Below are 22,245 nucleotides of genomic sequence, written 5' to 3'. Positions count from 1 at the left end.
GGAAACACAGAAAAACTTCACCAAAAATGTAACATATGACATTTATTGATCATTTCACTCAAAAAGGATGTAACAAAGGATGGCTATTGGCATAGTAATAAGACTGTGTGTAAATTATGTAACTTAAGAGAAATAAATGACTTAGGCAATTTTTTTTGAACATGCCTTTGTGACTTAAGCAAGATATGGTAACACTTTATTTTGAAGGTGTCTACATAAGAGTCACACAAGCCTGTCAGAAACATGACATGACAAGTATCATGAGCATTAATGTTACTTCAAAGTGTCATTAATGTTCGTGACACATCCTATGTCATGTTTATGACACGCTCCTGTCACTCTTATGTAGTCACACACTTGACATAGGCCATTATCTATGATCAACTGAGGATGTAGGCGATTTTACCATAGGTGGCCGACGTCACGAGGAGATGATTTAGGCAAAAAAAACCCAATTTTGACAAAAAATGACGATATAGAAAGTAATACAGTCATGGAAAAAATTATTAGACCACCCATTGTTTTCTTCAAATTCTTGACCAAACTTGACCAAATTCTCATTTTCATGCCTGGTACAACTAAAGGTAAACTAGTTTGTACTAATATAATGATAACAACAAAAATAGCTCATAAGAGTTAATTTAAGAGCTGATATCTAGTCATTTAACATGGTTTTCTTGATAATTATTTTGGTTATTGTTAAGAAAACCATGAGAAATGGCTAGATATCAGCTCTTAACCCTATGGAGACTTGGGCTGTTCAGTCAGTTTTTGAATATTTTTCATTCTGCCAATTTACTACTGTTTACCATGCCATGTTGGTATTATTTTTTTTCAGCACGACCTCACCAATATGACCTGATAACTATTCTTTTTTTACTATATTTACTGGATCAACATTTTGAACCCAAAAGAAACACACAAAAAACATAAAATTGGATATCTAAAATGTTGTTAAAACCTTCAAAACATAATCATGCTCAATTAAGTATTTTTAATGTTGCAAATGTGAACTCAGGTTGCAAATATAACATATAAGAGATAAAATTAGGATAATATCTAGTTCTATATTTTTATACTAAATATGTTTGACATTATCTCCGGTTTTACTTATTATCATCAAACAAAAACTGGCATGTAGTGTCAAGCCAGGACTTTCAAGGGAAGTTGACAGCAGGGCACGACACTGCTTCGATTTTAAGTTGTGATATCATGAATAAATGATGCTCTGCTGCTTTTGTGGACTCCAGAGGCTTAAATGAAACTCTTATGAGTTGGTGTTATCATTATATTTGGCCAAACAAATTTACCTTTAGTTGTACCAGCCACTAAAATTAATAAGAAATTGAAGAAAACAATGGTATAATATTTTTTCCCATGACTGTATATACATGAAAATAAATATCGGTTAAGAAATAAATTAAATCTAGATGCAATTTGTTTTTATTTTTACTGCTATATCATTATTTGGATTTATTTTACATTTTAATTATTAAAAAAATACAGCTGAGGTCCAGCTTTTGTGGTGGATCAATATCAAAACATAAAAAAATTAAATATTAAAAAAAAAACACAACAACAACATGAAAATATGTAAAAGAATTCAATCTGAGCTTGAATTTAAATAAAGTAGCTGCATATGACAGATAAAAACAATTAAGATAAGGAACTACCAACTAATTGCTATAGATCAGCCACAATATAAGATATACAAGTATACAAAAAAAAATAATATAAAGAATATAAAATAGTAAAGAATATAAACAAGAACAATAATAAGCATATAGCATGAACCTTGAATATGATCGGTCTGAAACTATACTTTGTGGGAAGGAGAATAGTTTGTTTAAATACGTAATGATTGGTAAAATTGTATCATAAAATGAATGCAGGCTATAACAAACTTTATATTCATATATTATTATTCATGCATTTCATCTGGAAATCACAATGTATCACAGACCCCACTGAGAATCACTGATATATAAGGACAAGGAAGCAATAAAAATGATGCCAGCTGAGCTGTTATGAATAATAATAATAATAATACTGAGCTTACATAGGATTATTATTATCAGCAGTATCTATCTTTTTCTTCTATATTTTTGCATATTCTCAACAAAGATAAATGTGTGGGTTTAGACTATACATTTCAGGACTATATCTACGTATAAAAAATGATCAGCACCGCTCAAACTCCTTATAAGTCAACAGAATGTTAAAAAGGACATAATAACTAGTTTATCACATGTCCTTATGAGCAAAGTGAAACATTAAAACATTGATTATAGCTACAAACAGTATCTCGGAAGCAGACCTTCTCACATTTATCACGTTAAGAATTGTAATTGTTTTTGTTTCAGTCCACATTGTGAATTTCTAATGAAGTGAGAAAAACCTTCTAAGCGGTGTAGAAAATGAACATATGAATCATTTTATTCCTCTAAAAACCTCGGTGACACGTTGTGTCTTTAAGATTAGAACATAACTTTATTAAACCCGTTACTCTGCGCTGCACATAAATCATTTAAATGGAATCTATTGTGCATGGAGGGGAGTGTTTGAGGAGGATTTCTTCTGACTCTGAGAGCACCAGTGTTTCTCCTGCAGAGGAGGAGACGGCCACACCACAAAGAGCGTCTGCTGCCATGCTTGTAAACATTTCATTTGCACTGATTTTAATGGAGTTCCACTGATGCTGAATGTATTTTTAGAGACATTACCATCCCTTACAGTGAAAAATAATAACGTAATGGGAAACACTGGCATGCAACATACTGTATGCGGCTCCACAACAACATGCTGTGAGTGGAGATAAATAATCTTATCAGAAATTATTACTATTCTCATGTATTTTGTGTACACTTTGGGGGCTCACTGCTCAATTTGGAAAATTGCTCCAGCACAGATTCTCGGTATTAGATAACCTACTGCCCTAGGGATAATTACTTTCCAGTGCATTATATAATTCTTTTTGGAGTCATATTCATAGATATACTCATTACAATGATTTAGTTCTCTCTCTGCAACACATTATTCATTTGAAAGGAAAAGGCTATTCATAGCATGTTCTGGGTTTCTGCTGCAGATATCCAATCCTCGTCTATCCCAGTGTGTTGTTTATGTGCCCAACTCTGATTTCACTTTTTATTTATTTGCTATTTATGTTCAATTCATTTTATTCCAATCCAGGTGTATGCAATTTTTTCCCTTTCTTTCTCTTTCTCTTTTGCTCTGCAGCGTTCAAAACACTCTGCAGCACTCACTGCACTTTTTTTTCTTTTTTCTCTCGATCTATATAGATTTCTTTTTATCTAGTCAGGTCCCATCTGAGAATCATGTGCATTCCACATAACATTGAGACCTACTTCTTCATTTTCTAATTTTAGTTTTTGGTACATAAACTCTTTTTTTTCTCTATAATACCTTTATAGAGTTTCCTCCCGTAAAACTTTTTTGGGTGTTACATGTTTTACAGACTGCAAAGCCCCATAGCATTTATTATTTTTTTTATTTCTTATAGGACCTGTAAAACTTGTTTTTCAATCCTAAGTATCTAATTGATTTTCTAAAACCTTAATGAATCATGATGAAAGGGTCAATATTTACTTTTAAATTTAGGAGAAAAAACATCCTTAAAGAAGCAATAAGTGAAAAATCCCACTCCCTCTGTAGATATGAAGGCTCATCTAGGCTAATAGAAACATAATTTTTTAGTTTTAGGTGATTACTCACAACTAAAAACATAGTAATGAATAATATATTCAATTTTATCCAATAGATTCCTATAAATTGTATTGATTAAACAAGTCAGCTTTACTGCTTCATCAGCATTGTATGGGTGTGGTTGGATCACATGTAACAACACTAAGAGAGAAAAAAAGAAACTTTAGGAGACATCGCTGTGTTCCTGCAGGACCTCATCAATCACAGCAGGAAGCTGTGGGGTTTTTAGGGGGCTTTAACTTGAAATAAATGTAGATAATAACCCTCACCACAGCTGTGCCAAGGCGGCTTAAAAGAAATCCCCCTCTAACTCTGCCTCCCTTTAATTACATCCTGGTCCTCTGGGATTGGTTCAGAAAAATCAATAAGGGATACCTGACTTGCCTTATCAATGTCATTAATCAAAAGTGTCCATAGTGTTCAGTTATTGCCAGTTTTTATAACTTGACCTATGATAGGAAAGCACAGGGTGGATGTCTAAGCCTTATTGGGCTGAAAATAGCAACTTTGTCTCTGATATGATCACCAGACTTAAATAGTGTCTGGAAAGTGCTTAAAATTAATCACCAGTATCAACCAAACTTGGTTGAAAGTGGTAATTTCAGTGCTTTCCCAGGTGAGGCTGTAACTGCATGCATGGATGAACAGAAAATGTGACAGTTGATGCCAGTGGCTGATACCCTGACTCATTATAAGGCACATTTTTCATGCGACCCCTGGAGTCTGCAGATGCTTTTTTTTCTATCTACAGTGTGAAAGGCAAACTGGCTGAGGCTGAATTGAATTTTTTTTTTTTTAAAGCCACCGCGCATGAACATTGCATCCAGATGGCCTATGGTTCAGCTCAGCCACAGGAGGTCTCCACTACACACAAGAATATCATGTTCATCTGTGGGACCCAGAACGATTTGCAGTGGCCTTTTATGTTATCAGTGTGATCAGACAGACTGGAGCTCAGTGAGGGACACGAGGCAGAAATATTGAAGACACAGCACATTGGGGTTGCCGTTTTCCTTTAATTCATTTGATCCATCAAAGGATTTACAAAGCCTGCTATTTAAATGCTATTTTTTACCAAAACGATAATACCATTCATGAATACAGCTGCACATTGTCGACATATCCGGACTCCAATGAGATTATTATGTGCAGAGTAGCACCCAGAAGGTCAACGAAGAGGCAATATTTCATATCATAATAGTTCTCTCTGTTATAGATAGAAATAAATCCATGCAATATTCATCTCTAGCCGTTATATTCTTGTTCAGATTTGGCACCATCCTTAAGATGAGGTCAGTGGGAGCGCCCTGAGGTCAGTCTCAGGTTGTTTTATTTAGGAAATAAAGACATAGTTATCCTGAAAACAATTTGAGTCCAATAGTTTGTGACAGTTTGATTCCTAATGCGATGGCTGTTCAAGTACCAAGAGGAAATTTATCTGAATTTTACATAAACTATGATGCAAAAAGCCTGAACCACCGAAGGGATCATATTATGTAAACCGACCCTTACCATTATTTTTAAAAAATACTCAGATAGTATCAATAATTGCATGATTTATAAATGTTTTTTTCTCCTAAGTATCATACAAGCTTAGTAGCACTACACGTCATGTAGCTGTCAGTGCTGTGCAACAAATATTCAATAATACTACTGATAATAACAATATTAATAACGATCATAACAATTCATCGTAAAAATTAGCAAATGCTATTCAACTACCATGTAAAGGAAATGTTTTTCGACAGTGTGCTTTTTCTTCCAAAAACAAAACAAAAACGGGAAAAAAAGGCTGTGGGAGCTCAGTGTGAAGATCACACCGCTCTCACAGAAATTGGCACTGTAACATACTGTACACTCTAAAAGACTGACAGTCCCTCGGAAACTGAGGGGGCCGTCAAAAAGGAGCGGAGAAACATGCAGGCCTCTGGTTTGGCATTAATGTCAAAGGCCTTGCCATTCACTCTAGGACAGGCAAAAAGAATCAGGCTCAGGAAACATGCCCAGAAAACAAATGAGACCGTTAAGGAAATAAGAGGAGGAGACATCCCGCGACTTGTAAAAATATTCCGGTCGGGGGGCTGCAGGATTAACCGATAGTGTCTCTGATTTGAAGTGGATGAAGTATATGAGGAGTAAATCAAACACAGCAGCAAAAGGTAGAATGCATTAGAGCAGGCATGGGGAGGAGGTGGCGGACTCATAAATAATTTTTGACCTAAGGGTTGTTTGCACAGTGATAACCCTGAAGAACTCATCTCACTGTTGAAACATTAGCTCTGCACCTTTCAATAAATAGAGTCTATTTATTTATTTGCAGCAGAACTGATGTGCAGCCACCTCCTTCTTATTACCGGAACGCTTGGCACAAACTGAAATAATTTACTATGCGAGATAAGGTTTCTGTTTCTGGGCTCTAATCTGAATGTGACTGTACTGCAGCACTACAACAAGCAGGTTAATTGTTTGTGGCTCTGGAGGCAAATTTAAAGAGATACCACAAGTGAAGGGGAGCGTCAATTATTAGTGGTACTTTCAGTCAGTGTTGCTACAAATAGACAAACCTGGCACTGAAAGCAATAAAACTCAAATTATGTTCAAGATAATACAAAGATTAATGTTTTTTATTCAGATAAAGGGAAGGGAAATAATGTTTAAAAAAGTCACTGGGCAAATTTCTGTTTCCTGAGGCATGTTAAGATCTAGCACAATAAAAGAAAAAAAACATCTCTCATCTCATTAAGCACTGAGCAAGGCTGTTCTCTAATAACAAAGCAATAACAAACCTATTTAACAAGACATGATACGCTCACTGGGTTGCCAGTTTGGTAGCTGACTCCCCCAAAACCTTCAGCCACCAGGACAGAGCTGACCAACAACAGAGTGTCCACCTGGCAAAACTCAACTCAACGCCTACGGCCAGTAGCTTCAGGTGTGGTGAAGACAGAGAAGACAGGCAACGACGTGCCTGCACCCGCACAGCTCTACCGGCAGGTCATCAGAGGATGGTGCAGAAGAACTTCTTCTCCCGGAAAGGGTTCTCGGAGGCGGGGACGGGCATGATGAGGGGGTCCTCGCGTATGTGGGCGTCGCAGTACGCCATCAGGTCTGCAGCCGCTTTGGAGACCTGAAATGTTGAGACAAAAAAAAAAAGGACATATATCACAGAGATGTCTCCTTTGCATCTCTTGAATAATGTTTGGGATGATTCTGGAGGTATTAAAATTAAAATTTAGTTGCATGCTTGCATTCTCCAGCACACCATCCTTTATTTACAACATTTTCAGCTATCTTGCCTTCATCAGTTTCTGGATATATAATACATCAGTCATGTGACAATAAAGTTCAAATCTGTCCGCAGATCCAGTGGTGGAAAAAGTATTCAGATCCCTTACTTAAGTAAAAGTAGTAATACCACACTGCAGAATTACTCTACCACAAGTAAAAGTCCTGCATTCAAAGCTTACTCAAGTAAAAGTACAAAAGTGCCATCATCAAAATGTACTTAAAGTATCACAAGTAAAAGTATTTGTTATGCAGAATGGACTCACTCAGTTATATATCCTAAATAAAATATTAGACTATATGTCGTGATGAATTTATGTAAGCAGCGTTTTCATTTTGTAACTATAGGGCTCAATTTAACTACTTAATATAATGTTTTTAGGTTTCATTTATAGAAATGTAAAATCATTTTAAATTGATCATGTTTTTCAAGTTAAACCTAAAAGTAACTAAAGCTGGCAGCTTAATGTAGTGGAGTAAAAAGTACAATATTTGACTCAAAATGTAGTGAAGTAGAAGTAAAGTTACATAAAATGGAAATACTCAAGTAAAGTACAAGTACCTCAAAATCGCAGTACAGTACTTGAGTTAATGTACTTAGTTACATTCCATCACTGTGCAGATCTTTGCTGCGTCTCACTCTCTCTATGCCCACCTTACATTCTCATCTCTCCTCTGTTACTATGGAATAAAAATGCCCCACAGGTAATGAAAAACTGCATAATGTAGATGCAGCAAGTAGATTTTTTTTCTTGTTACACTAATATTAATTTTAATTTATGGAGTAAAGTGTTAAAGTTTTAGCAAGTGTAAATTGACTTAGCTACTATGAAACACAAAGTACAACTGATACTGATAGGAATGGCAATACAGGTGCTTCTCAATAAATTAGAATATCATAGTTTATTTATGTCAGTAATTCAACTCAAAAAGTGTTAAACAACACATTATATAGATCCATTACACACAGAATGGAACATTCCATGTCTTAATTAATTTAATTTCTTGTAATTATAATGATAAAGGCTTACATTTAATGAAGACCTAAAATTCATATTTAATATTACAAAAGACCAATTTTAAAAAGTATGTTTAATATGCAAATATTGCCCTCTGAAAAGTATGTCCATCTATATGCACTTGATACTTGGTTGGGGCTATTTGACTTGAACTTCTGGAAACTGACTTTTCCATGATATTCTAATGTATTGAGATGCACCTGTAGTTTTGCAAGCATTTGGTCATAAACCAAATAAAGTGTTATCCATTATACTCTTTCTCTACGTCTGTGGTTTGATGCTCTAGAAGTGTCTGGGGATTACCAAAGGAATCAGGTTACATCCTGTGGGGACGATGAGTGTCTGTACTGAAATCATCAAAAAGCTGATGAGATATTTCAGTCTGGACTAAAGTGGCACACTGACCGACTGACACTGCAATCTACTGAATCACACCACACAACCATTGATGGGACAAGATGACAAGATTATGAAATCGGAATGGTTTCGGCCTCTGTTTGTAGTCTCTTTGTAGTCCAAGTAGTATTAATCAATCACAATTGATTGGCTCTGGTTGACTGCAGGTAAACAGCCTGTGTGAAGAGCAAAAAAGGTGGAAAGCATTGGCCAGAAATGAAATCTCAGACAGAACCTATAGGTTAGCGTCTGACAACGAGTTAGCTTTTACTAGCCTAGCTAACTTAGCTTAACTGGCTACTTGTCAAACAATCCGGTTGTTTCTTAACTCCAACTCCATTCTTGAGTCTCACATTGCTAAACAGCAGTGGTGGAAAGTAACTAAGTACATTTACTCAAGTATTGTAATTAAGTAGCATTTTGAAATACTTGTACTTGACTTGTGTATTTCCATTTTACATAACTTTATACTTCTACTCCACTATATTTTGACGCAAATTTTGTACTTTTTACTCCACTACATTCAGCTGCCACCTTTAGCTACTTTTCACATCAATATTTAACATAAAAAACATGGTACATTTAAAGTAATTAGACATTTTTTAATTAAACCTCATGAAAGTTTATTATGTAGTTTAAATTAGCCCTATCTGGACAACAGTAAAATGTTGCTGACATAAATGCATCAATAATAACAATCCAACAATATGTTTGGAAGATGTAACAATCTGATCTCATTTTGATGCTGATACTTTTGTACTTTTACTTAAGTAAGTTTGAATGCAGGACTTTAAATTGTATAAGTACTTTACTTAAATAAAGGATCTGAATACTTCTTCCACCACTGCTAAATGGGCTGGAAACAATAACCGGAGCACATACAAGGAAGTCGTGGCTATGATATCCATTTTCATAATTTCCACTGGCTGCACTGGAAGACCTAGTAATATCAGCTGTTTCCCCCAGAGGCTAAATCGTCATTAGACCGATATCTGCTAGGTTCTGAGATTGTGGTACAGGTTGTATGACTCTTCTTGTGTTTTATTTTTTTTGCACTAAAGTTCACACTGGTCTGCGATTCGCTGTGTGCTCCTTCTCAGAGGAAAATGTTCTTGAGATAAACTTGCACCAAGTAAGACATGTCCGGAAATCTGGATGAATTTTGCATGGCTCCTTTTTCTTTCAGACTGTATATTGTCTGTGTTTCTGGTTCGTCCGTGCCTGTGGCGGCTGCACTGATGCTTGTTTCCCCGGCCTCAGGCGATAAGGAGAGACAGCACATCGAGATGACTGACAGGTGTTAAGGCGGGACCTTGACCAGCTGAGGGGGGAAAGGAGGGTGGGACTAACAACACACTTTCTGCCTCAAGGCAAAAAGTAGCTTAGTGTGTTTTTCAAAGTCAAACAGTGATTATAAATTTTACAGTACGGCCAGACTGCATGTGAATGTAGGTTTCCACTCGGGAGCACAGTGGGAGGTTACGGGAGGGGAGGCTGCAAATGGAGAGCAGAGGAGCAGCTGCATCTGAGGGACAGCGAGGGCTCAGGGATCTACGTGGAGGACAGAGCCATCTGATCTCCTGTCTGCCATTTCACCTCAGCCACTGCTGCTCTCACAAGAGAATACAATGCACACAATCCATCATCATGTATCTTACACATGGATTATAACAGCGTTATTTATGATAGTTTCACAGCATAAAATAAGATGTCTAAGTTAGCTAGGTTTGTTTAGATAAGATATCTGTATTTAAAAGATAAATGAGTCTGGTGTTATTCTACATGTGTCCTGTTGTCAACACTAACATGAAAAAAGACCACATCAACAATGAGTTAGTCTGTGTCTTAATTCCATCTGACTTCCCTCCCTGTGGCACTCAACCACAAGTCCATTCATTCCTACTGAAGATGTAAATGTTTTAAAACGGCTCTCCAAGCTCAGACATTTCCTTAAACAGCTGGAACTGTAGTTTCTAACAAATGTTACTCAAACACAGGTAAATGGTGCAATTGTTGGGGACTATTTTCAGCTTTCAGCCAGTAGTGTTTTTCAGTGATCAGTTGGGTCTTAAGATTGGATGTTACTGTTTTCATTCACAACACAGTTGTACCCGCAATTTCCCCGAAATGTTACTAGATCTTAAGGTGGGAAATTGGCGGTACAGATTTCCCTGAATACCAATCTCTACTTCTATTCACACATGATCCGATACCGGAAATGTTCCTGAACATTTCAGTGATTAAGTGCATGTAAGGGGCTTTAGAAGCAATATTTCAAGGCGTCACATAATAGGCGCGTCTCCATTGAGTACTTTTCCCACTAGTGAGCCGCTATGGGTGTGGCTTGGGAGAGAGGATCCGCCCAAGATCCGCCAAACTTCACCGGTTAGCGGCTCAGAAAGAACTTTTCTGAGCCGCTATTAACTAGTCGACACTGATTGGATACGGTTGAGGTGAGATATGACGTGAGTAGAACTCGACGCAACTACAACCTAACGGCGCCGTTTTTAAAAGAAATCCTTGTCTGGTGCACGGTCTCCAAGACCAGGCGTACAAACACGACGAACAGTAACACAGAAACCATCTCCTGTCCTCTCCTTCCATGTTGATGTTTGGAATTGCCGCGTCAGTCTGTTGTCAGCGTCGCGTCACTGACGTCACAGTCAAAATTGTCGCTGAATAATCATGTAAGTGTCGCAGAACTATTTTCGTCACATTCGAACTCCGTTTGTTAGCCGCTGCAAAAGTTCCTGTATGGGAACAGAGGCCGAGGGGAACTAGCTAGTGGGCGGAGCCAAAACACTCAGCCGCTTTCAAAAAAGTACTCAAAAAGTACTCAGTGGAAACAAGCCTTATCAAAACATTTTGGAACCGCTGAGATCATGTATAACGTAACAGTTTGAAACAAGAATAAGAGCCCATAGCAATGCTAGCAGCTCTGTGCTAAATGCTAATATCAGCAAGCTAACATGCTTATTGTGACAATGCAGAAACATTTTCAGCATCTAAGTCTCGTATTTGCTAATTCTGTACAACTGAAGAACTAATGACACTTATTTTGATCTCACTGGTTGATGCATAGAGAGCAATTGTATCAGAGTCATATTTAAATGATCTGCTCACTCAGAAGACACAAAACACTGTCTACTAAATGGTTAATTGTTTTCACTGCATATTTATTTTTAAGTTTCTGTCTCTGTTTGATCTAATTCAGGCACTAATCTGAGTCTGCACAAAGTGGGAACACGAACAAAGCTTCCTCTCGCAATGCAACTAAACAGCTCTGTTATTGTCATAATCAAAGTAAATGCAATAATTATATTATCATGTAACTGCATCCAGGGTTTCTGCAGAGAACGGGAGCCCCACAGGACAGAAAGCAGTATTACACACATTAGGCCCAGACTGACTGTAATTACACTGCAGCCCCATGATGGAAGGAGAGTCCTTCTAATTAGCACAGATCACATTCCTTTGGCTGATTGAGCAATTAATGAGAATGTGGTGATCCCTCAATCAGCAGCACAGAGACTCCTCTTGTCACTGATACACACTCTCCCTCATCAGATCCCTTAATTAAATTTAAGGGAATCGCCAGACGTGGCCAACTGTCTGTTTCCTCTTCTTTCTCTGTACTTTTCTCTGCTTTCATTTGCTGCCACGTTCTACTTCAGTGGCTTTTTTTTAAAAGGCCGTTGATAGAAAAATAACTTGGATCTCCACATTTGATGTGCCAAGTGCTTATTAAAGCACAAACCGCTGCATGCCTTTCAATCAGCTGCTGAGAAAATAATACAGATGTGAAATCATGCTGCGGCGAAAATTATTTTTAAGAGGGACGCACCGACTGCCATCTTAGGACTTTTGAATGAACAAAATTGTTATATAAATAACTTAAATATAATATTTATAACTGCCTCAGGCCTAATGTGGCCTGCTGTCTTCATCAGTGGAAACGTTTTTCCTCCTTAATGCATTCATTTAGTTTTTCTTGGAACATTATTATAGCTAATAATTTGTTGAGAAGTGTGAGCACGGCGTTAAAACTGTGTGTGAACCAAGCGCCTTGTGTCAAATATTTCATATAAATGTCCTCATAGCTGGCTGAAAACCAAACTTCACTAATGTTACGTGTTACTTTATTACAAATAAATTAAGCTTTTTTGTTTTTTTCTAAAGATGAGACGTTTTGGCCTGATTTAACACCAACAAAAACTCATTCAATGAAGTTAAATATGTTTGAAACTAAGAAACGAGGCTGTTTGTCTTCTAGTAAAAAAAATAAAATATCCCTGACAAGTTTAATTTTTGGTTAAACTTGCTAAAAAGGTTTTAACATGAGAGCGAATATACACCACTCTGCAGCTAAATGAGATGGCAGGGGTCAATTATTCAGAAAGCTTACATATTTGTCAGACCCACTATGGAGCTGAGTGAAAGCCTCTCGGATGTAGATCAGATGTGACATTTAAAATTCATTTACATTCAAGTCTGACGTGTCTTTTTCCATAAAATGCTAAGGTGACAATAAAACTGACAAGCCAGATCTATTCAGACACTATGTGATCTGAACACTTCTCAGCTCATTTAACAGAACATCACTTTATACTTTTTTAACGTTTACCCTTCACCTTCAGCAGCTCTATAAATGAGCTGGTTTACCTTGGAGAATGTCTTGGGCATGACAGCAAGTTATTATGCACATTAATAAACAGTTAATAACTTAAAGAGCCGTTCAACCACGACTTTGTTACGTATTTTTCTTGCTCAGTGAGCCATACTGTGACATTCTTTGATATTAAGTTTTTTCTATTGTCAATCATGATGCCGACCACCACTAATTGCACAACTGTAACACTGTGTTTTTTTCTTTTCACTCCAAAAAAACTGAAAATTGAAAACATATTTCTGGTTTAATTTTTTCAGTTGTGTCACCGTCCATTTTGCATGATCAATCTACAGTATCAACAAGTCTTATGACTCATATAATCACATAGGTTGTGGCGTAAGCGTCTCTTAAATGAATGCTCACACTGGTGGCATTGATCAACACATCCTCATACCTAAATGTAACGGTGGCAGTTTAAAACACATGATTGAGTGGTGGAATGTAACTAAGTAAATTTACTCAAGTACTGTACTTTTCATTTTGAAGTATGTGTACTTTACTTGAGTATTTCCATTTAATGTAACTTTATACTTCTACTTCACTACATTTTGAGGCAAATATTGTGTTTTTTACTCCACTACATTTAGCTGACAGCTTTAGTTACTTTTCAGGTTGAGATTTAACATAAAAACATGATAAATTCAATGATCACAATTCATTTAAAGTGATTAGACCTTTTTTGTTTTTAAATTAAGTAGTTAGAATTAACCCTATCTTTACCAAAGTAAAACACTGCTTTGATAAATGCATCAATACAAATAATACAATAATATATTTGGAATATATAAAACAATCTGAGTGGGGCCATTCTGCATAACAAGTACTTTTACTTTTGATACTTTAAGTGCATTTTGATGCTGATACTTTTGTACTTTGACTTAAGTACATTTTGAATGCAGGACTTTTACTTGTAGTGGAATAATTTCACAGTATAGTATTAGTTCTTTTTACTTAACTCTGGGATCTGAATACTTCTTCCACTACTGGTTAACATTGTGAAACACAGTTTGACAGAAAAACTACTTGGTCATGTTTGGGAAAAGATCTTGGTTTTGTGTTAAATAAGTATATTTGTTATGTAACTTCAGTTACATATACAAGTGAACCTAAGTTACATTCTAACCTAAGTTAACTTACGTAAATTGAAATAATTTGAAGTTGACTTGTGGTTTCAGACACAATCAGCAGTTTTCTGGTACTAGTACTAGTATGTGAGACCCATCCATCCACCACAACCTCCTGCCTATATATGAGGACTTTGTGGCTCTTTATACTACAGCACCTTTGTTAACGTCATAACTACTACGACCACTATGGGTCGCTGCCTAACAATGAACATTCATATGGGCAGTGGAGGAAGAATTATTCAGATCCCTTACTTAAGTAAAAGTACTCATACCAAACTGTGATACTCCACTACAAGTAAAAGTCCTGCATTTAAAACTTACTTAAGTAAAAGTACAAAAGTATCAGCAACGAAATGTGCTTAAAGTATCAAAAGTAAAAGTACAGTTATGCAGAATGGACCCACTCAGATTGTTAAATATATTCTAAATACATTATAAGATTATTTGTATTGATGCATTTATGTAAGAAGGGTTTAAATTTTGTAAAGATAGGACTGATTTTAAATACTTAATATACTGTTGTGAGGTTTAATTAAAAAATGTCAAATCACTTTAAATTTATCATGTTTTTCACGTTAAATCTCGACCTGAAAAGTAACTGTCAGCTAAATGTAGTGGAGTAAAAAGTACAATATTTGCCTCAAAATGTAGAAGTATAAAGTATAGAGTAAAGTATAAAGTGACATAAAATGGAAATATCCAAGTAAAGTACAAATCCCTCAAAATTGTACTTAAGTACCGTACTTGAGTAAATGTACTTAGTTACATTCCACCACTGCAAAATAGAGATCTAGTCTCAGTGACATCACCCATAGCTTTCTGAAGAGGTGAAATGAGGATCCCTTGGCTAAGCTGTCACCATTTTGCTCGATTCCTCCTAACAACCGGCCAAAACAAAAATGGACAAATCAGTGAAGTGTGCTTGAGCTGAAGCTGGCAAAACGCATCGGTGAGCCACCTGTGATGGCACCAGTCTGTCACTCACATCGGCCACGCCCTTCTTAAGCATAACTTTTGAGCCTTAAAATCATTTAAACAGGAAATTTTAAAAATTCAACCTGGGACAGGGGAAATTAGCTATAGAGACCAAGCCCATTTTTTTATACGTGGCTATAAGCATGTTTATTTCTGCTTTAAAGTTGGGTGTTTTAACATGGTGGTCTATGGGAATGGACTCACATTAGTAATATAATAATGCCATAACTATTACTATTATCATAACACAGCTAAAGGCATTTAGGCTTCATGGATTCATAGTTTGATTTGCAAAATGACAATAAAACTTCACCTGTTTGTGCTAAAAAACGGGGATTCAACCTTTTTTTTTTAAATTACTGATTGATATAATACAATTCTTTACTTTCTAAACAATATTAAGAAAAGCCAGTTGTAATATTGAATGTTTAAGGTAATTTGGATTTCTTTTGCAAGTTTCTGTATCCACTAAAAAAGTATTTAGTATTTTGATGGTCGTGTTGCCTTGAAAATCAATGGAAAATGAATTCTTGATTGAGGTAATTATAGATGATTAAGAGTATATTAAACTGATCTCTTCTCATTAAAAATATGTGTAAATATCTGAAAAAGATTTAAATGAAGCTCTGTGCCAAGAAGTCAACTTGTAGGTTAAATTAGAGGTCTCCCTGATACATCCTCCAAACCCTGATTACACGTTGGGGATAATCACTTTGTTTTTTAAGAAGAGGAGGTTTTCTTGTAAGCAGCCTTTGTTGTGCTGAGTAGGGATGATGGTGTATGGCAGGCTTCCAGGCCGCGGCTATAATGCTGAGCGAACAGCCTCGGGGCTGTGGGGCAATCATTCCCTGAGCACATGAGGAGCATACCGAATGAGATGATGACACGGCCTTTTAAGTTGCACAAGAAGTCGTTCATGAACAGTGTTCCCCCCTCACATGCCAGAAACATGTTCATGTAAAATAACCGTGTACTGGGGGGGAGAACATCACGCTGTAAAAAATTAAACATAAACTTCTGTGGTTTGATCGAATAAATGGAACGCAGAAATCTCTATTTACAGTAAGAATATTATGACATTTTAAACCACAGTGACTGACCTCAACCATAAAGAGAATAAAGGGCTCGAAAGTCAATATTTAACCATGTGTTTGATCAGGACACATACTCTTTATGAGGCCTGATCTGCTTCACAATAAAACAGTGGAGATGCATGACAGGAGGTTATATCAGCAATATGATTATTATATAGAATAAGCGAACAAATCCAAATGTTTTCTTTCCTGTGACTGGGAATTTGAGACCTTAAGTTCACTGCACACTTGCAGAAAAAAAAAAAACTGGCAATGGAAAATGCGAAGAAGCCTGAAAGTGCTAACAAAGGACAATATCTGTGATCACACTCAGAAAAGATGACCCAAATTGGTGGAAAACTGATGTCAGAAGCAGTCAACAATCATCTGAGCCCAGCACGCCTCTGGGTTCATCGCTCACAGTGACCACATCGCTGCTGCTTGGGTCTTCCAGCTGCGCACAGTGGATACACTTTGACAGAGAGGTGGCCACACCGATGCTTTCAAGGTGAACCGAAGCTTCATGTGACGTCTGTCAGAAGGAGTCGCGCCAAACTGAGCCGGGAAACATTAATTTAGATGTCATCTTGCAGTCTGATGTTGGAATAACTTACGAGAACTCTAACTATGGTCCATAATGAATGTTTATACATGTGAAAATGTTTCATATAGCTTTTTGTGGCTTCAGAGAGAACTGCAAAAAGTCTGATGAACTGCCTCAAGTGATGTCACGAGTTGCCTCATATTATGTCATATTGAGCAGGATTACTAATTAAACTAATCTGTCTCAAAACGGTCTAGATCCAGCTCCAGTTTCCTATTTGTGGGTTAACAACCAGTGGTAGAAAAAGTATTCAGATCCCTTACTTAACCCTATAAAGCCAAGTGTATCATATTAGATACAGTTATTTTTGAGACCTCTACATCATCAAAAACCTGATGTATACATGTGTTGAAGATAAACAAACTGAGCAACAAATTGCACAAAAATACCAGATGTAGCAAAAATGATATGCAGGTTCCACGAATGGATCAGTCATTGCTGCATTAAAAAACTTCATATCAGCAGATGTATGATGTTGTGTTATATGGAAAAAATATGTATTTTGCATGTTTGAGGAAAAGGGAAAAGTCAAAGTCTTAATAGGTTAAATATGTTAGGGTTTATATGTTTTTGTTAGTTCGAGAAAAACAAACTGTGAGCAACAAATTGCACAAAAAGACCTGATGTATCAAATATGATACAAATTAGAATTCATATATGCAATTTATTTATTTCTTAAAATTCGTCAGCAGGTTGATAAGCACTCAGTTTTTACAAAAATTGAATTTTCTGGCAATTATTTCATGGTTCAGGCTTTATAGGGTTAAGTAAGTACTAATACCACACCGTGAAATTACTCCAGGTAAAAGTCCTGCATTCAAAACTTACTGAAGTAAAAGTACAAAAGTATAAGCAAGAAAATGTACTTGTAAAAGTAAAAGTACTTGTTATGCAGAATGGACCCACTTACATTGTTATGTACTACATATTCCAAATATATTATTGGATTACTGTTAAGGTAGGGCTCAGTTTAACGACTTAATATACTGTTATGAGGTTTAATTTTAAGAAAATGTCTAATCACTTTAAATTTGTGTTTTTTTTTAAGTTAAATCTCAACCTGAAAGTAACTAAAGCTGTCGGCTCAATGTAGTGGAGTAAAAAGTCCAATATTTGCCTCAAAATGTAGTGAAGTAGAAGTATAAAGCTACATAAAATGAAAATACCCCAGTTAAGTATAAGCACCTCAAAACTGTACTTAAGTACAGTACCTGAGTAAATGTAATTGGTTACGTTCCATCACTGTTAATAAGGCTTGGTAAATTCTACTTCACAGGAACAGAAAGATCCGACATTGAAGGATTAAAATGGGATGTCACTATGAACACTTGGCCACCACAAGCCAGTTATCCTTGTGTTAACTTATCTGACATGCTAGGATGTACCCACCGAACGTAGTTAGTGAATGTAGCTAGCATAGCCTACAGCGCAAGTGTCAAAACACAGACTAACCCTAACCCTGCTACAATGCAACTCTGTAGTGAATGAATATGAGGCCAAATGTGACATTAATCTACTTTGTAATTAATTGTACATGAAGTCATGACCCACCTTTTAAGTAATGTAATACCCAAACCCTGTCTTTTAAGCTAACCCTAACTTCAACCCTTCATTGCAAGCTAGCTGCTAACTTAAATGGTAAATGGACCTGCACTTATATAGCACTTTTCTATTCGCTTTGTGACCACTCAAAGCGCTTTACACTGCAGACTGCGCTCATTCACCCATTCACACACACATTCATACTGGTGGCAGAGGCTACCCTAAGGGGTGCCGCCTGCCACCATTGGGAATTCATTCATACACCGATGAATGCAGCATCAGGAGCAATTTGGGGTTCAGTATCTTGCTCAAGGACACTTCAACATGTAGGCTGCCATGGACCGTCCAATTAGTTGGCGACTGCTCTACCAACTGAACCACAGCCGCACCAACTTAAGAGTTAATGCATGTGCAGTATGCCAGTTACCACTTTCTGTGGGTACATTCTAGCATCTTCCGGCTTGAGGCTCATGGCTACATTAGCCACAACTAGCACAACAGACTTGGATCTCTGTCCAAACAGTCACACCAGTTTGCTTTATGGGTAGTGTAGGCTTTTGAAAAGGAAGAGGTATGTGTGGAATATAAAAGATGTTATCTCTGGTCCTGCTGCATCTATTTTCATCTCGAGGGAGACACTTTTAAAGAACAGAGACTCCATGAAGGACAGAAACAAGATGATGGTGATGCTTTACTGCTACTGTATCAGGCTGTCCAATATGTGGGTTAATGCATTCATAATGTACTGAGATTGCAACTAGAGCACAAGAGTGGACAAGGGTTCAGCAAAAGGACCTTATTGAGATTTTTTTTTTTAGTGTCAAGTTAATACACTTTTTCTGCAAGTCAATAGGAAAATTATGATTTCTCACTTGATTTATTACCTCAGTAAACATTCTCATAATGAGTTTATGGTCTCAATCACTAGTTTCAAGTCTTCTTCAATACAGCCTGATGTTAAATTTGTAAATGATAGTCTCATTCAGAGTAAAATAGACGATAAAGAAGGGTATGCTTTAGGGCGGGGCCACTTTGTGATTGACAGGACGCTGCATTTTTGTATTTACCCTTTCAGTGCTTTTTGACTTTGCCAATGTTTAAATGTTTTGTCAAACTAGCTAGTTAGCACTAGTGTAAGTTGATGACATAGCATCCTTTTGTCTCCTGATCTGTTCTGCCAATGCACTGGTTGCAAAAAACAATATGGTGACATCCAAAATGCCAAACTCAACCAGAGTCCAGAAACCAATGGGTGATGTCATGGTGACTACGTCCACTATATTTAAACAGTCAATGGTTTCCTGCATATTTCAGCGCGTTATTCTTCGCAGATATACCTCCAAACACTGGGTGAATCTGAACAGTGAGCTAACTGATTTGCTTTTTTTGAGTAACAGTAGCATCAGCCTGGCTTCTGGTGTTAATCAATTTCATTCAAAAATATGATAATGTCCCCAATTTTAAGCTTTTTTACCCCCTTTTTTGTTACACTAATAAAAATGTAATGTTTGCTAGGAGCTCTTCAAAAGGGGGAAATTGCACGGCTCAGTCAGTTGAGGTCAGATACACACAGGTTTTTATCACATGATTTAGATTAATCACACACTTAAAGCTGCATAAAATGGCAATACGCTAGCATTCAACAACAACAATGACTAGTAAAGTTTTTAGACTTAAGCCAGGTGATTTATAAATGCATATTTGGTCTGACAGAAGCACATGCAAATACTTGCTCGGAGACAGGTAAAAATAAAAGCCCTGTACCTTTATCCTGTCCATGCAGGCCTCCATCTTCAGCTGCTCCACAGATTTCCTGGCTTGGGAGATGCTGGCTGTGCTGTTGTTGGCGATACCGTCCTTCATGGTGCTCCTGAGTGACGCCAAACACGGGCACAAAGGGGACACATAGAGTCAATGAACATCACATTAAATCCACAAAGCAGCATCCCCCCCGGCGATGTCTCTACCCCCCCTTGGAGCAGCCATTCTCTGCCACAACCTTTTTATTTAAAGGACCCATTTTGTCTGGGGGAATGTGTTTTACAGCAGACAAGCTCCATTTTATCAGAAGAAAGAGCTTTAAAAGGCAGCAGCTGGACAGCGGTTTGTCATTTTACAGTCACTGCTCATGCAGTTGTTTTATGGTCAAGTTGTTATGTTTTGCTCAAGGGCACTTCTGCACACATTCCCATTTCCTTTAAATGATCAGTTCTTGGACCCTTCCAACAGACTCAACCCTGCAACTTGCCTTCCTCAGATGAAGCAGATCTGTCTTATCTTCTCAACTTTCTCCACAATGTGCATCAATGAAACTGCAGTGTATCCATCTGATTCATTGTAATCTGTGCATCTTTCAATGCAATGACTAAATCTTGCTCTCATTTTAGGCCCCTTGACCCCCTCACTCCTGAAATGTCCCAGTTTGGCAACCACAGCACACACACAGAGAGAGATGACACCTGACCACAGCTGTGTTTTATAATAATGTGCATGAAAATATGAAGCATTTCACTGAGGTGAGGTGGGGTGCTGTTGGATCAATTCACACTCACTGATCATTTTTTGTGTGCATCGATTTGCTTATTTATTTCATTTTCATCGCATCAAGTCGAATTTAACTGTATTTAAACGGATATTATGAAGCAGATCTTTTGTAAAGGGGGATGCAGACGGTGAATTCATTTTCCAATCCCACCCTTCATGGCTTTAAAGCCAATTTATAGCTTTAATCACACCCTCGTAGGAAGCTATCAGGCCTTTTCCATTTAGGTTTCCCTTCGATTCGTGCATCCTGAAGCTCACACGGTTGCATTTGAAGCTTTAACGGGGGTCTGCACCGTTTTATCCGAATGTAACGATGCTAATTGTTGATGCAGATCTGTCAAACATGGGCGACTCTTATTTCTAAGGGGATTAAATTGTGGACACACGCCGTGCGAGCTGCGGCCCTGGTTAGAGCAGAAACCACACATCATGGAAAAAAACAACAACAACAAATGATTTTGCATGAAGGAATTACATAAAACATATCTGGATGCTTCGCTGCATTGCTCGGCTACGACCAGATTAATGTAGGCTACAGCCGCCGACCTACCTGAAATGTGCCAGTGGTTTTCCAATTTGGAGAATTCCGGGTTGACTCCACCCAACACACACACACAAAAAGGATCTGTCAAATATCAAATGATAAGAGGAAATCCCAGCCTCGTTTCGGTCTGGACTGAACCCGAGGAGGTAAATCCTGGCGTTTTAATTTCGCCTCAGCGGTTCGCTCAGTGTGAGTCGTGCGTATTCCGTGTAGGAAGATGAGATCCAAGCGGTGAGGTCTTGGTGAGCACCACGGCTGGACTTGGAGAGATGTTACGCATGCAGCAGGGGGGGAAACCTCTGTATGACGATCAGATACAGGCTGTGGGGTAGGGAGCACTCGATCAGTGGACCAGGAGCTGCAGCATCAACAAGCCGGGATGCGTTTGTACTGTACAAACTGGCCCTAAACGCACCGAGACAGCCTATTAGTCGAATTAGGATCTGCTGATTTTCTAATTTGCTTCATTGCTGCAGAAGGCACCTGAGATCTACAGGCTTCCCCATTTCATTTTACATCAGCTTTGACATCACCGGGTCCCCCCCATAGTAACTGCGGGGCCTCATCCATAACAACACCTCTCTTTGGGGGAGATTTGCATCCAGATTAAAAATCTTGATTTCATCTATATGAATAATTTCCCAGTGATGCTTCTTATCTAATTCAGTAATTGTGTTTAACATCACCCATCTCCCTTTAGATGCCCCTAAATGCACCACACAAGTAAAAGGACACAAACGA

The 22,245-nt window shown here is 37.5% G+C and overlaps 1 protein-coding gene across 1 annotated transcript; it reads right to left on the bottom strand.

The window, feature by feature from the left end:
• Window positions 1-4,722: 4,722 nt before the first annotated feature.
• LOC131993861 (guanine nucleotide-binding protein G(I)/G(S)/G(O) subunit gamma-4) lies at window positions 4,723-21,800 on the bottom strand. Its single transcript, XM_059359920.1, has 3 exons — window positions 21,511-21,800; window positions 20,181-20,286; window positions 4,723-6,853 (listed from the first exon to the last, which is right to left on the bottom strand). The coding sequence occupies exons 2-3, from the start codon at window positions 20,277-20,279 to the stop codon at window positions 6,725-6,727; spliced, it is 228 nt and encodes a 75-aa protein (XP_059215903.1). The 5' UTR covers window positions 20,280-20,286; window positions 21,511-21,800; the 3' UTR covers window positions 4,723-6,724.
• Window positions 21,801-22,245: the final 445 nt, after the last annotated feature.

The sequence above is a fragment of the Centropristis striata genome, chromosome 20 (assembly GCF_030273125.1).
Source record: "Centropristis striata isolate RG_2023a ecotype Rhode Island chromosome 20, C.striata_1.0, whole genome shotgun sequence".
NCBI classification, from domain to species: Eukaryota; Metazoa; Chordata; class Actinopteri; order Perciformes; family Serranidae; genus Centropristis; species Centropristis striata.
The sequence above is the reverse complement of the archived record's forward strand: the minus strand, read 5'-3'. Positions and strand labels throughout refer to the sequence as shown.

Bases quoted from the DNA above. Each gene is read 5' to 3' on its own strand.
- LOC131993861 (XM_059359920.1), bottom strand. From the start codon at position 20,279: ATGAAGGACGGTATCGCCAACAACAGCACAGCCAGCATCTCCCAAGCC. The intron at 6,854-20,180 runs GTACAGGGCTTT...TCAACATTTCAG, and splicing joins CCTGCATGGACAGGATAAAG to GTCTCCAAAGCGGCTGCAGA.